This window comes from Rutidosis leptorrhynchoides, chromosome 2 (assembly GCF_046630445.1).
Source record: "Rutidosis leptorrhynchoides isolate AG116_Rl617_1_P2 chromosome 2, CSIRO_AGI_Rlap_v1, whole genome shotgun sequence".
NCBI classification, from domain to species: domain Eukaryota; kingdom Viridiplantae; phylum Streptophyta; class Magnoliopsida; order Asterales; family Asteraceae; genus Rutidosis; species Rutidosis leptorrhynchoides.
Genome location: NC_092334.1, coordinates 314,672,594 through 314,686,470, shown reverse-complemented (window position 1 = coordinate 314,686,470; position 13,877 = coordinate 314,672,594). Strand labels below are relative to the sequence as shown.

General features: G+C 34.3%; 1 protein-coding gene across 2 annotated transcripts; it reads right to left on the bottom strand.

The window, feature by feature from the left end:
• Positions 1-8,486: 8,486 nt before the first annotated feature.
• LOC139891845 (aspartic proteinase 36-like) lies at positions 8,487-13,216 on the bottom strand. 2 transcript variants are annotated; one of them, XM_071874859.1, is made up of 12 exons: positions 12,831-13,216; positions 12,573-12,693; positions 11,893-12,320; positions 11,629-11,785; positions 11,428-11,510; positions 11,236-11,332; positions 10,772-10,844; positions 10,441-10,659; positions 9,922-10,046; positions 9,704-9,805; positions 9,532-9,629; positions 8,487-8,986 (listed from the first exon to the last, which is right to left on the bottom strand). In XM_071874859.1, exons 1-12 carry the CDS (start codon positions 13,091-13,093, stop codon positions 8,815-8,817), a joined length of 1,938 nt encoding a protein of 645 aa, XP_071730960.1. In that variant the 5' UTR covers positions 13,094-13,216; the 3' UTR covers positions 8,487-8,814. The 2 variants fall into 2 exon arrangements, with proteins under 2 accessions (XP_071730960.1, XP_071730961.1); XM_071874860.1 differs by having other exon boundaries at positions 10,450-10,659.
• Positions 13,217-13,877: the final 661 nt, after the last annotated feature.

The window sequence follows — 13,877 nt, the reverse complement described above, 5'->3', positions numbered from 1 at the left end:
TTGCGTTATCATGATTGAAGATTATCTTTACCTATTTAGGGTTTACGGTTTATGATTTACAGTTTAGGATTTAGGGTTTAAGGTTAAAATTTTAGAATTTAAGGTTTAGAGTTTAGGGTTTAGGGTTTAGTGTTTACGGTTAAGTGTTTAGGATTTAGGGTTTAGAGTTTAGGCTTTAGAGTTTAGGGTTTAGTTTTTAGAATTTATGGTATGGAGTTTACGGTTTACGGTTTGGGGTTTTACGGTTTATGGTTTAGAGTTTAGTGTTTAGGGTTTAGATATAGGGTTTAGGGTTTAGGTTTTAGAGTTTAGGGTTTAGGTTTTAGAGTTTATGGTTTAGGGTATAGGGTTTAGGGTTTAGTGTGTAGGGTTAAGGGTTGGTAGTTTAGGGTTTAGGGTTGATTTAGGGTTTATGGTTTATGCTTTACGGTTTAGATATAGGGTTTAGGGTTTAGATATAGAGTTTAGGGTTTAGAGTTTAGTGTATAGGGTTTAAGGTTTAGTGTTTAGGGTTTATGGTTTAGACTTTAAGGTTTAAGGTTTAAGGTTTAGATTTTAGAATTTATGGTTTAGATTTTAGGTTATAGGGTTTAGGGCTTAGGTTTAGTTTTAACAATTTATGGTTTAAAGTATAGATATAGGGTTTAGGGTTTAGGATTTAGTGTATAGAATTTAGATTTTAGGGTTTGGGGTTTAGGGTTTAGTGTATAGGGTTTAGGATATATGGTTTAGGGTTTAGGTTTTGGGGTTTAGAGTTTAGGGTTTAGATTTTAGAATTTAATGTTTAGGGTTTAGGGTACAGGGATTAGGGATTAGAGTTCAGGGTTTAGGGTTTAGGGTTTATTGTGTAGGGTAAAGGGTTGGTGGTTTAGGGTTTAGGGTTGGTTCAGGGTTTATGGTTTAAGGTTTAGGATTTAGGGTTAAGAGTTTAGGATTTAGAGTTTAGGGTTTAGGGTTTAGGGTAAAGGATTGGTGGTTTTGGGTTTAGGGTTGGTTTAGGGTTTAGATATAGGGTTTAGGGTTTAGAATTTAGTGTATAGAGTTTAAGCTTAATGGATAAAAGGATTAACGTTGAGAGTTAATGGTTTAAAGTTTCAGAATTGCTATTTAGGGTTTACGATTTATGGTTTATAGTTTATGATTTAGGGTTAAGATTTTAGAACTTATGCTATAGGGTTTAAGATTTAGTGCTTAGTGTATAGGGTTTACGGTTTAATGTTTAAGGTTTAGGGTTAAGAGTTTAGGGTTTAAAGTTCAGGCTTTAGAGTTTAGGGTTTAGTTTTTAGATTTTATGGTATAGAGTTTAGGGTTTAGGATTTAAAGTTTTATGGTTTATGGTTTACTATTTCGGGTTTAGATATATGGTTTAGGGTTTAGGATTTAGTGTATAGGTTTTAGAGTTTAGGGTTTGGGGTTGAGATTTTAGAATTTAGGGTTTAGGGTTTAGAGTTTAGGGTTTAGTGTGTGGGGGGTTAAGGGTTGGTGGTTTAGGTTTTAGGATTGATTTAGGGTTTATGGTTTAGGTTTAAGGTTTAGAGTTTAGTGTATAGAGTTTAAGGTTTAGTGTTTAGGGTTTATGGTGGCAGTATATATTTTATATTCACAACAAAAAGATCTCTTCACCTGCTACCATTAATTTATTTACAAAATCCTCTCAACTACCTTCCATTCCACCATGACGAAATTAGGTTTGTCTGTTTTCTTGATCTCCACTTAGGTTAGTTTACAATTTTCGACACACTTTGCATTAATAATAGGGTTTATCGATTTCAAAACCTGATGAATTTGGGTTAGGTTTATCATCACAAGTTTTTATTTAAACAACTTTAAAATCAACTAATGGATTTGCACTTTATATGGATTTATGTTCTTTATTTGCACATAAATCTATTTAATCTCACTTTTTAGTGACTGATTAATACCAGTCTTTTCAGTCACAGCTTCCCACATGCAAGTGTGATACTGTGAACTGTGTTGTAGATTAAAGTTCATATCAGGTGTTCAGTTTCCATATTGCATGTCTATATATTTTATAATTATGTGCAGAATTCTATCAGTAATGATGCTTAGGGTTTATATGCCAACAATTTGTATTTTGCACTTTAAAACTAAAAACCAAACTAATTTCACATAGGGTTTATAATAACAACATATATATTTTATTCAACACTTTTAAATGAACCGATTGATATGCACTCTTAGATCAATTTGTGTTCTTTGCTTGGACATAAATGGATTGAATCTCACAAATACACATATGGACGTGTAATGCCAACACCAATGATATTGCTTAGGCTTAATATGCAAACAAATTGTATAGTGCCCTCTAGAGCCGGATTACTAACTGATTTTGCTTAGGATTTATAATAACAACATATTTTAGTCATGTCTTTTAAATGAACCAATCCATATGCGCCCTAAATACAACTTATGTTCTTTTTTTGCACATATTGATTGAATCTCAACACATGTAATGGCTTGAAGATCCACACGATGAACGTAATTATTGATTAAAACAGTATTGTTTTTGAATTAATATTTGATTATATAATAACTTATACCTGAAGTCATTGGCATTTTCATTTGTATTAAATGTGTGGTTTTTTATAATTGTTAACTTTGTTTAAATTTTTAAGAAGTGGTTATAGAAGTCTTCATCAGCTTAGATCTTTTGTAATGCTTAGGTTTTATATGCCAACACCTTTAATTGTTTTTTTTAGCTTTAAAATTGACCAATAAATGTCCACTTTAGTATCATACAATATTGTTTGTATACATTTAATTTCAGTTCAATATTTACTTCATATATTTCGCGTGCAACAATTATTTCCATAAGTACATCATTTACTGCTCAAACTTCTCAGCCAAACAGATGGTAAACGGAATCGACTTCTCATGGTCCATTGATTTCAAACAAGAGACATTTGGAAGACACTGAACTATCTGATGATAGTTCGGATGTTGTAGAAATTATTAGTAAGACGGATTTCTCAATGCCACCACAAATCCCGATGCATCCGATCATACAAGTCTGAATATTAAAGAACAACTCGATGAAGCTGAAAGACTCCACTCCTGGACCAACGGTCATACTACGTACGTTTTCTTCAAGATCCGAAAAACAAAACTTTGGGTGAGTTAATTTTATTTTCATACAAAATATACTTTACCAAATATGATTTAACCATTGATAGATCACATTCATAAGTACATTTGAGAATCTTTTTTTTTTTTTTGAACATGTTATTGACAAGTGTTTATGGACTGTTTAACGATTAAAATGTGAATGTGAATTAGCGGCTGCCGGAAGAGCTTCAAAAACTACATGAACTACAAAGTAATTGTGACTATGAGTGTCTCGATTTGAACAACAAAACTCATATATGGGGTTTGAAGCAAGAAAAAAGATCAAAGAAAAAGTATGTTTCTAAAGGGTGGCTAAAGTTCTGTACTGTAAATGGGTATGTTCCGGACGACAAGTGTTTGACTGCGTTCCTGCGTGACGAACGCAGGTTCATCATGGTCCTAGATGGAACTCACCCGGTGTAACAGTTTGTTTCGGTATCAAAGTCTTTTGATTCTGCAAGTTTTCCGTTAGTTTGTGTAGAAGTGTTAATGATATGTTGAATGATGTATGTATGGATTTAGTTTCTTTCTATTTTGATGGTTAGGCATGTAACTATCAAAATTTAAGATGTAACTTATGGTAGCTTAGTAACCATTGAATAGTTTGGCATGTAATTGAACTTTATGATATGCTAATCGATAAATGATGGTCAGTTTGATATGCTAAAGATCTTATCATTAAACACGAGTTGCAACTAAACAACTAAATGTATGATCTTATGTTTGCATAATCTTATTCTTATGTATATTAAAAAAATGCCAATATAAATATGTTACAAATATTATTCTTATGGAAACATTAACTTCATATTGATCATCTTTTATGATTAGATTGTTTAGATAACCAAATTCAAAGCAAAATAATTACAATATAATATGGTATTAATAAATAATTTCATCCTTCAAAAACCCCGCGAAATCGCGGGTCTTTAACTAGTTTCATATTATATTTAAGTCAAGTGTTTATTGTTATTCTATGTTTTGGTTTACGTCTTCATAATTGTTTTTACCAACAATGTATCGCGTGTTTACTCTTGATTAGTTCATTTACAATACATCTAGCTTCTTGTTGTTATAATCTCCTGTTTCTATTTACATGAATAATGAAGATTTCTACAAGTAAGTTTTAATTGTTATTACAAAAGAGATCAGTTCATGTAGAATGACAGATATTTATTTTTAATGAGTTGAAAGAAGAGTAGTACAAATTTGATCGAGTGAACTATGAGTTTCTGTTGTGTACCTGGCGAAGGTCTTAACTTAAAAAATAGTGATTGACACAACTTGTGTCACACAAGATTTGTGTTATTAACTCAATATCTGAGCAAATTTGATCGAGTAAAGGCTTATTATAGTTGTGTAACTGGCAAGGCCATAGCACAAAAATGTTGGTTTGTTTTTTATTGAAAAATGGTATGGTTACTTGTCCTGGATGGAAAAAAAGAGGAGTAACCTCTTTGATATAAAATGAAGTTGTCCCACATCGGTGGGAGGAAGAAGTTGAAGGAGACTTGCTTGGTTATTAAAGGAGGTCATGAGCATCATTCCAACTTGCACCAATCAATACACTTTAAGTATTTGATTATTTCTTTCTTTCTTACCCTTTTTTGAGAATTGTATTAGTTAAATACTTTGGAGAGCGTAGTTGGCTTAAGAGAGTTGTCTATATCATTGTAACAATTTGTGATATAGTGTATTTCTCTCTTTGGAGGCCCGTGGTTTTTCTCCTGTTTTGGAGTTTCCACGTTAAATTCCTGGATTGTTCTTATTTCTTTACTGTTTTTAAAGGGCGTTTGTTGGGAATTAGTGAGACCGTAATTTTCCAACAACTGGTATCGGAGCGTCATGTTTGACGGGGGGTTTCAGTTATAGGAGTCAGAGTATGCTCTGTGGTTGTCACGGGAGTGGATCGTCCACATCAGAAACGAGTTCTATTGATCGTATAGGGTATCTGGTTTGACAATATTTTTTGATTCGGAGTAAGTGATGTCAAGAATTAGTAGTGGACCGGGTGTTGGATTTTTCAATTTAACGGATCTTGTGCGCCACTCCACTACATCTGTCGGCCAGTCGAAACGTGGGCAAAATCAGAGAAAGTATTGTTCTTAGGATACGGATATGATGTCGAAATTCAATCCAATGAGGTTTGATGTAGAGAAATTTGATGGGAGGATCAATTTTGGCTTGTGGCAGGTTCAAGTCAAGGATGTGTTGATTCAGTCCGGTTTACACAAGGCATTGAAAGGTAAACCCACCTTTGTTTCTGGCAGTGATTCTAGCAAGAAGTTCGATGAAAAGAATGGGATGATATGGATTTGAGGGCGGCAAGTGCGATTCGTTTGTGTCTTGCAAAGAACGTGCTTGCAAATGTGCACGGGTTATCAACGGCTAAGGAACTTTGGGATGAGTTGGAGCAGTTGTACCAGGGAAAGGGCATCTCAAACAGGTTGTGTCTTAAAGAACAGTTCTATACTTTGCGTATGGATGGGGGTTCAAAGATTTCAGATCATCTGAGTATTCTTAATTGTATTGTTTCGGAACTGGAGGCTATTGTAGTTAAAGTGGAAGATGTAGATAAAGCTTTGAGGCTGATATTATCTTTGTCATCGTCATATGAGCACATGAAACCTATTTTGATGTATGGGAAGGAAACTTTGAAGTTTGAAGACGTTACTAGCAAGCTCCTATCTGAGGAGAAAAGACTGAAAAGTAACGGGGTCTCGTCATCAGAAAGTAAGGTACTGTAGTGTTCGGATAGGCGGAAGAAAAACTCCGGGAAGAATCTGGTATGCTGGAGGTGCGGGAAGACTCGGCATGTAAGGGTTAATTGTCTAGGTGGAGCTAATTCGGAAAATGGCTCCAAAGGCGCTAATAATGTCTCCGTTGTTACGGAGAGTGACGAATTCCTCCGAACTCACGTCATCCTCATGGTGTGTTCGCGCCACCATGGAAAGGGATGTTCATTAACGGTTCCACAATTGCACATGGGCACTTGTTTGGCAGTGGTGCAGGTTGTGTGGTGGAAACTGATGTTGTAGCTGATGAAACTTTCGGGAAAGCCAAACAGAAAGTTGCACCATAACTGTTCAGCTGGTTATACAACATGTGCCTAGGTGAAATGCTTGGAATGCGATATTTTAAGTGTGATACTCTTTATGGTGGGGTATGATAATTCTTTTAAGAGTTATGATTGTCTGTGAAGACGATGATTGTTGGGTCTTGACAATGTTCGATGAGGATGCAAGTTTTGTCTCTTGGGAGATAATGTCAACGGCATGAAGATGCGGATCTTAAAGTTGTCGTCGAGGAAGCGTCTACGTCGGTTATCTTTGCAATGTGGAAGTATGGTTATCTTTTTCTATAAAAAAGGTGGAGATTTGTTGGTTTGTTTTTGATTGAAAAAAGGTATGGTTACTTGTCCCACGTTGATGGATGGAAGAAAAGAGGAGTAACCTCTTTGATATAAAATGAAGTTGTCCCACATCGGTGGGAGGAAGAAGTTGGAGGAGACTTGCTTTGTTATAAAAGGAGGTCATGAGCATCATTCCAACTTGCACCAATCAATACACTTTAAGTATTTGATTATTTCTTTATTTGTTACCCTTGTTTGAGAGTTGTATTAGTTAAATACTTTTGAGAGTGTAGTTGGCTTAATAGAGTTGTCTATATCGTTGTAACAATTTGTGATATAGTGTATTTCTCTCTTTGGATGCTCGTGATTTTTCTCCTGTTTTGGAGTTTCCATGTTAAATTCTTGTGTTGTGGATTGTTCTTATTTCTTTACTGTTTTTCATTGGGCGTTTGTTGGGAATTAGTGAGACCATAATTTCCCAACAAAAAATTTAGTCGATCAGGCAAGATTTGTGTGGACTCGGTATCCATACCCAATGTTTGTAAAAAAAAAAAAACCGATTAATCCCCGATTACTCATTTTCAAGAACAGTCCGTTCTAATTTTCCAAAATTCGTTTATTTAATCGGTCAAAGTCGGTTGATGGGTCAAAATCAAATTTGATAATAAAAGTTAGTCAAAGTCAAAATTAATCAAAATTTTAACATGAATGTAAACTAGAATTTAAGAATTTTTGAATAAAATAATCAATTTTAGACAACTATGTTAAATTTTATATTTATGTTTATGTTTATGGTTTTCTTTTATATTTACAAATAAAATCTTTGAAATTTAATATGTAAATGTATAAAGTACAATCCGATTCTAAATTGCCGATTACTTCTTCCAAAGTCCCGACCGATTAATCCTTGAATAGCGAATTTTGCATCCTTGTCCATACACATCTCATTAATTTTTATGTTTTTTATTTTTTAGCAAGGCGCTAAAAGCAAAAAGGAGACATTACAAAAGAAGACAATAAAAATGAACGAAAAAAGGGAAACAAAAAACCATATAAAAAGAAAATGACAACTAAATTAACGGATTACAAAGTCATGAGATCCAGGAGGGAGCAAAATTGGATCTTGCTTGAAGCCATGAAAAGGATGAGAGCGTAACGTAATGGAATAGGTCTCGATCCTTAGTTGAGCCAACGTCATGGTCGTATTGACATCGAAACCTTTGAAAGCCAAGTTAACACAAGAAGGAAGTCGGTCCAAAATTAAGCGCCATATAAAAATATTAAGCTTCAGCGAGAGTATTTTATTCCACCTAGTCTGGTAACAAGATGAAGGCAGATTACTATCGTCGAGTAACTTGCGAGTCTCACAGACATAGCATGTCCCATCAGAACCTATCTTCCACACCCAAGTATCAGGCGCATCACTTAGAATCCCCGAATTTAAATCAGAAATCAGATTTGCAAGGCTTGCAGCAGCAGCAGGATCCCTCGTCCATTCCCATAGCCATCTCATTAATTAATTAGTCGTTTTGTTGGCTAACTGGCAAGGCCTTATAGCCTTGTAATACACACCAATGTCTTTTGTGTCTGTCATTTATTTGTATAAATATAAAAGATATAAAAAAAATTCATCTTATTTAGAAAAATAACTAGGAAAAAAGACTTGGGCCAAATTTTATAAGATTTGGGCATTTGGCCAACCAATGGATTGAAAAACAAAGTGATCGAAAAGTAATTTAAGACCAATTACCTCAAAATATAATTGTAAGCAGTATAAGTCGAATTTAGCTCAAACCGGATGATGAGCTGAAATAGATGAGCACAGTCGACAACACAGTTCGACCGAGCGTAGGACGAGTCAAGATCAATGAGTTAGACCGAGATGATGAGACTTGAATCACATAGTTTCAAGTGAAAATTAACAATTTAGTATTTTAGTTTATGAAAGGAAAAAAAAAAAAAAAAAGCTTCATTTAAATTTATAATTAAACAAAATTTTAGTTACACTTTTACAGCTAATAATAATCGATATCAACAAACACATTAAACCACTAATAATAGTTGTATAATAACCAAAACCACAGAAAACATAAAACTGTGAGTTTCAACAATTGGACAGACGTTAATGTTGTTGACATACAGATTATATGTCTCGTATCACTACTGTAAGATGTGAACTTTTTCCCTCTATAAACAACGCAATAAGTTTTTTACAATACAGTGAGTTTCGTTTTACACCTGATAGATATAACATCAGGTTGGTAGGCACGGTTGCAGTAGATCTAGATCCAACCCAACACAACTCGATATCTGATAACCACTCAATAAAATTACAATCACAGCGGCTGAAGTTCTTGCTCAGGCACAACTGAGTCAACTGGTTTATACTGCAAACTAGATTGTTGCATCCGTCTCCAAAACCACCATGTTCCCACACCTGATAAAACAACTATTAAAGCTGCAAACGACACAACCACTGCAACCATGTAATTTTTCTGCCACCACCTTCTGCAAATTATTTTCACAAGTATTTTAGTATACGATCGATAAATGGAACAGCATTTAGCTACCACTTGTTTTTTGTAATGTTGTAAAACTCCCACCAATTACTCTATTTTAAGAATTGGCCGATCCGATTTTCCAAAATCTGAGTATTTAATTGGTCAACATCGGTCAATGGGTCAAATCCGGATTTAGTTGGTCAATGTCGGATTTAGTCGGTCAAAAACCAGTCAAAGTTAAAAGTTAATGTCGGTCAACATTTTAATATGAATTTTAATTTAAATTAGAATATAGAGTTCTTGAAGAAGATTATGTTTCTAGAAAATTATGTTAAATGTTTATGGATTTCTTGTATTACACATAATTTTGAAATTTATTAGTTAAATGAACAAAAAGTCCAATATGATTACTCCCCGAGTTGCTGATTATTCCTTCAAAAGTCTCGGCAGAGTGCTCCCCGAGTAGCCACTTTTGAAACTTTGGTTCTTTGTACGTCATGATGTTTGTTGAAGAACAAAAAAAAAAAAGTGGTATGTTGATTTTGTAAGTACCTTTTTGGTGGGGGTTGAATATTCCAATTCGAGAGTCGATAATTTCCATAGGACTTCGGAAGGTGTATCCCACCAGCAGCTATCTGAGAAACAATTTTCTGGCACAACATATAATGAGTATTACGCCCCGTTTCATTGATTGTGTAAACTTCTGACTATATCAACAACTTACCAACGCAGTTGAGTTAGACATATATTCAGAGGATTTTTGTGGAGTAATGGACCATCTTGTCACGTAATCATTTCCTTTAGATGTGTAATTCAATAAGTGAACCTGAAATGAAGTTTCCAAACAGTTATGTTTATGTATGAAGCAATTAATTATGGAATCTACATTTATTAAAAATATATAGCATTGAAGCAAACAAATTCAATTTAGAACTTTGATACCTGTGAACTGTTAACATTTAACTCCTGGGCAATTAGGCGAGTAAGCTCGGTGATTTGGGACTTCACATTAGTGTCATTAAGGGTCACCGACATGTAAAATGTAATACTTCCGACTTCTGTTTCTCCTACAAATGATTACATAAGAACAATTTACAATTTTTTTTTTTTTTTTTGTGGGAGTACTTAATCGTGACTTTTTAAGTAGGAAACTCGGGGAGTAATCGGATTGGACTTTTGGTACATTTAAATAATTATATTTGTTAATGTACAAGAAATCCATAAATATAAACGTAAACATAATTGTCTACAAACATAAAAATAATCTTCATTTGTTCAAGAACTCAAAAATTCTAATTTAAAATCGTATTAAAAAGTTGGCTGATGTTAACTTTGAGAGATTTAGACCCATTGACCGATGTTGACCCATTAATTACTCGGATTTTGGAAAATCATATCGGGCGGTTCCTAAAAAGGAGTATTCAGGGAGTAATCAGCATTAATCGGGGAGTTCTACGATACCGAAGTTACTTGGAGGAATATATTGTGGCGGTGCCATTGGAAGCAAAGACGGAGAGATATCAGCAATGGAATTCGATCCATCTGGTGGAGAAGAGACTTTAGGAGGCGGTGCACCAGAAACATGAAGCCTTTCCCATATGTCAGAACAGTTTGTTTTCCAAAATCCAATCTTTTCATGTTCACGGTCATACATAACAAATGTATTGCGCACAATGATACCTGTAGTGATTATATATGTCCAAACATTACTAAATGACTGGAACACATAATTAAAACCTTATAAAAAGTATATATACAAAAAGATAGGTAAAATGATATCTGAAGTCTAAACCTCCTAAAAGAGTAGTTGGATCCTTTCCGTTCTGAAAAATACCAAGGCAGTATGCTCCACTAACCCTTGAGTGCTTCACGCAACATAAAAACAAAATATAGCAATCAGTTTCAGCAGACTTTTAAACACAACAATGTTGCAGAACTCCAAATTATTCGACGAGTACTCGATTATTACAACTCAGGGGAGTACTCGGTCAAACTCAGTCAAAGTCGGTCAAAACTCGGTCAAACTCAGAATTTCTCGGAGAATCGGTCAAAACTCAAAAAAAAATCGGGAGTACTCAATAAATCAGTCAAAGTCAAACATATGCAACATTCTAGTACTCCCCGAGTTGTCGAGTACTCCCAAAAAAAGTCCCGACTGAGTACTCTCCAAGTAGCGGATTTTTGCAACCTTGAAACACAGTTACTGAAAAAAAAAAAAGATTTAATGATGTTAAATGAGTAATTGTAAACGCTTACTCTGAACAAGTAGTTTTCTGGGGAGAGTGCCAACTTCTGCCCCTTCCCGAAAACCATTTCAACAGATGGGAAGGTTTTCATGAGTTGTGAAACATCACTGAATAAAACGATTAGCATTTTTAACAATATTTCCAACTTGTAAATAATAGATAATATATGGGAATGTTAAGAAATAACCATAAGCAACAATACCTTCCAGCACCTGAGAAACAAATGTCATTATAACTTGGATCAGGACCGTTGATCTGATGAACACCGCTGAGTTCTTTCATGATCTGAATGCAAGATATTATTACTCATTACTTCTAGTTACTAGGAAATTTTATAACTTCATTCATTAATAAAAAATAACTACATGAAACGTAAACAAAATGATTGACAATGAAACCTTACAGCGTGTTTAAAAGCCACAAAAGCTGCTTCAGGCAGGTAAGCATATGTTGTACCACTGTCCAAAACCGTTCCATGTTTCCCGTCGAAGACACTTGAACTTAACGGCAACCGCTTCCCAGCAACATGTAACTCCTTCAACTCAATATTGTAATATGGGCTGTTGCCATCCCGATACTAGAGTAAATGCGTGAGATGTACCAAATGTATTTTGTTAGAAAAACAATGAAGTTTTGTATCTATAAGTTAGATAGATACAAAACGTACCTGCGTACGGGGTCCGAATGCGAAAACACCATCTCTGCAGGCGGAGAAATTCCACCAAGGACCATCGCACCACCACCAACATCCATACCACCATAACACAAAGAAAAAGAGTCGCTAATTACACCTCCATCAACAAGTTGATCAACAATACTCAAATCACCACGACCCAAACCCATTATGCCATCAGCATGCTGACTGTAAAGATCACCGGTTTCCCTATTTTCGCAGCCAAAAACAGCACGCTGAGGTGGAAGATCACTTTGGTTGCCAAACGATATAATGTCCTCACCAAGGACACCACTGCTTGAACTCATTTCAGCATATTGTCTTTCATAGATGCATTGCCCCTTGTCACTATCACAAGTACAATCGATATTGCATTTAACAGCATTGTAGGTGCTGGATGATTCTGGGTCAAACTTCGGGTCCTGATTAATCAATTATTGCAAGTTAATAGTCAAGTAGCATAGAAAATGGGACACCGTTTGTACTCCTGACTTTTAATTCTATCACTGACAACATCAATTCAATTCAATTGTATATGCTAATTCAAAGTATGCCAAGGTTTATTATATCCCATCTAACAACTACAGTCTGATCAATTCCAGCAGATGACAATTTTGTAAAAATGATTCAAACTTTAAAACTGATGAACCATAGAGCATATGACTTGATAATACCTGATGTTTGCCGCATTGTTCACAGGTAGAACATGGAACATAAGTAACAGTACTCCCTGTGTCAACAATTAAAGCAAATCGCTGCGGTGGCGATCCGATCCATAGTCTCGTAGTATAATACCTACAACAATTACATGTAAATTCACTATAATAATTCAAAATTGAGGTGATAACAGTATATAAGCATGTCTAATTTATTATGTTAGTGTTGTAAGTCAGTGAAATAGATCTAAATAACAGGAAAAAACCTAGTATTACCCGTTCAAAAGGAGATCATCATGTAAAGCCATACGAGCATTTGGACGACGAGAATCGGTTAAATGACGCCGGGAAATCGAATCGACGGAGGAATTAGGTGGCGACGGAAAAAGCGGTAGAAACATAGTGTGGCGATTACTGATTCCGACGTGTGGTGGCCGGAGAATGTTAGGGTTCGAATCATGTTTGAGATTAGAAGCATAATTAGAATTACGTACAACTAAAATTGATGAGATAAAGAAGAGGGTGAGTCGATGAAACATAATTAGGGTATGATTATACCGATCAGATCGGTGAATTTGAAGATGATGAATTGAAAATGATGGGGTTTTGGTGTTTTTATCTCTCTAGTAAGTTACGCTTTTAGAGAGAGAAAAAAGTGGTTTATGGTTATTTGGGATGAAGTCAATGGTAAGCGACGTTCACGACATTATCAATGAGAAAAAAGTGAATAAGGTTGTTTATTATCGTCTACTCTTATATGTATCTATGTATCTATATCTATATCTATATATCTATATCTATATCTAGTTAATATTAAAATTCTAAAATGATAATGACATTATTAGGTTAATTCATTTGTTAAGAAAAAATTAAAAAGAAAAAAAAAATCTAAACATGGTGAGTGATGTCATTAATCTAAATATTTTTAAATTAAAATTAAATCTTATTAATTAATTATCATTATTAAATCTTATTAATAATTATTTAAATTAAATAATTTTGAATTATTTTAATTAATTATTTTGAATTGATTAATCAATTCTAAATTTATATTTCCATTTACAATTTTAAAATAAAATGACAACCAATTATCTCTTATTATTGAATGTGGATTGTTTAAATATGCATTTTATGGGTTTGATGAAATGTTCAGCTGACGAGCTTTTTAGTCGAACTTTGTGATTTCACGGGTCATTAAACTAAATGGCTTTAGTATTTACGTTCACTTAATACCTAAAACATATCATTAAACTATTCCGTTTAAACAAACTCGTGGTTTCACGGGTCATTTCACTAGTATTAAAGCAAAATCCTATTTACCTC

What these genes read in the sequence shown, in the direction of transcription:
- LOC139891845 (XM_071874859.1), bottom strand. Translation starts at nt 13,093, where the DNA reads ATGTTTCATCGACTCACCCTCTTCTTTATCTCATCAATTTTAGTTGTA. An exon ending in CATTCGGACCCCGTACGCAG is followed by an intron (nt 11,786 to 11,892) that starts GTACGTTTTGTA and finishes GGATGGCAACAG; the next exon opens with CCCATATTACAATATTGAGT. An exon ending in TTGTGGCTTTTAAACACGCT is followed by an intron (nt 11,511 to 11,628) that starts GTAAGGTTTCAT and finishes TCTTGCATTCAG; the next exon opens with ATCATGAAAGAACTCAGCGG.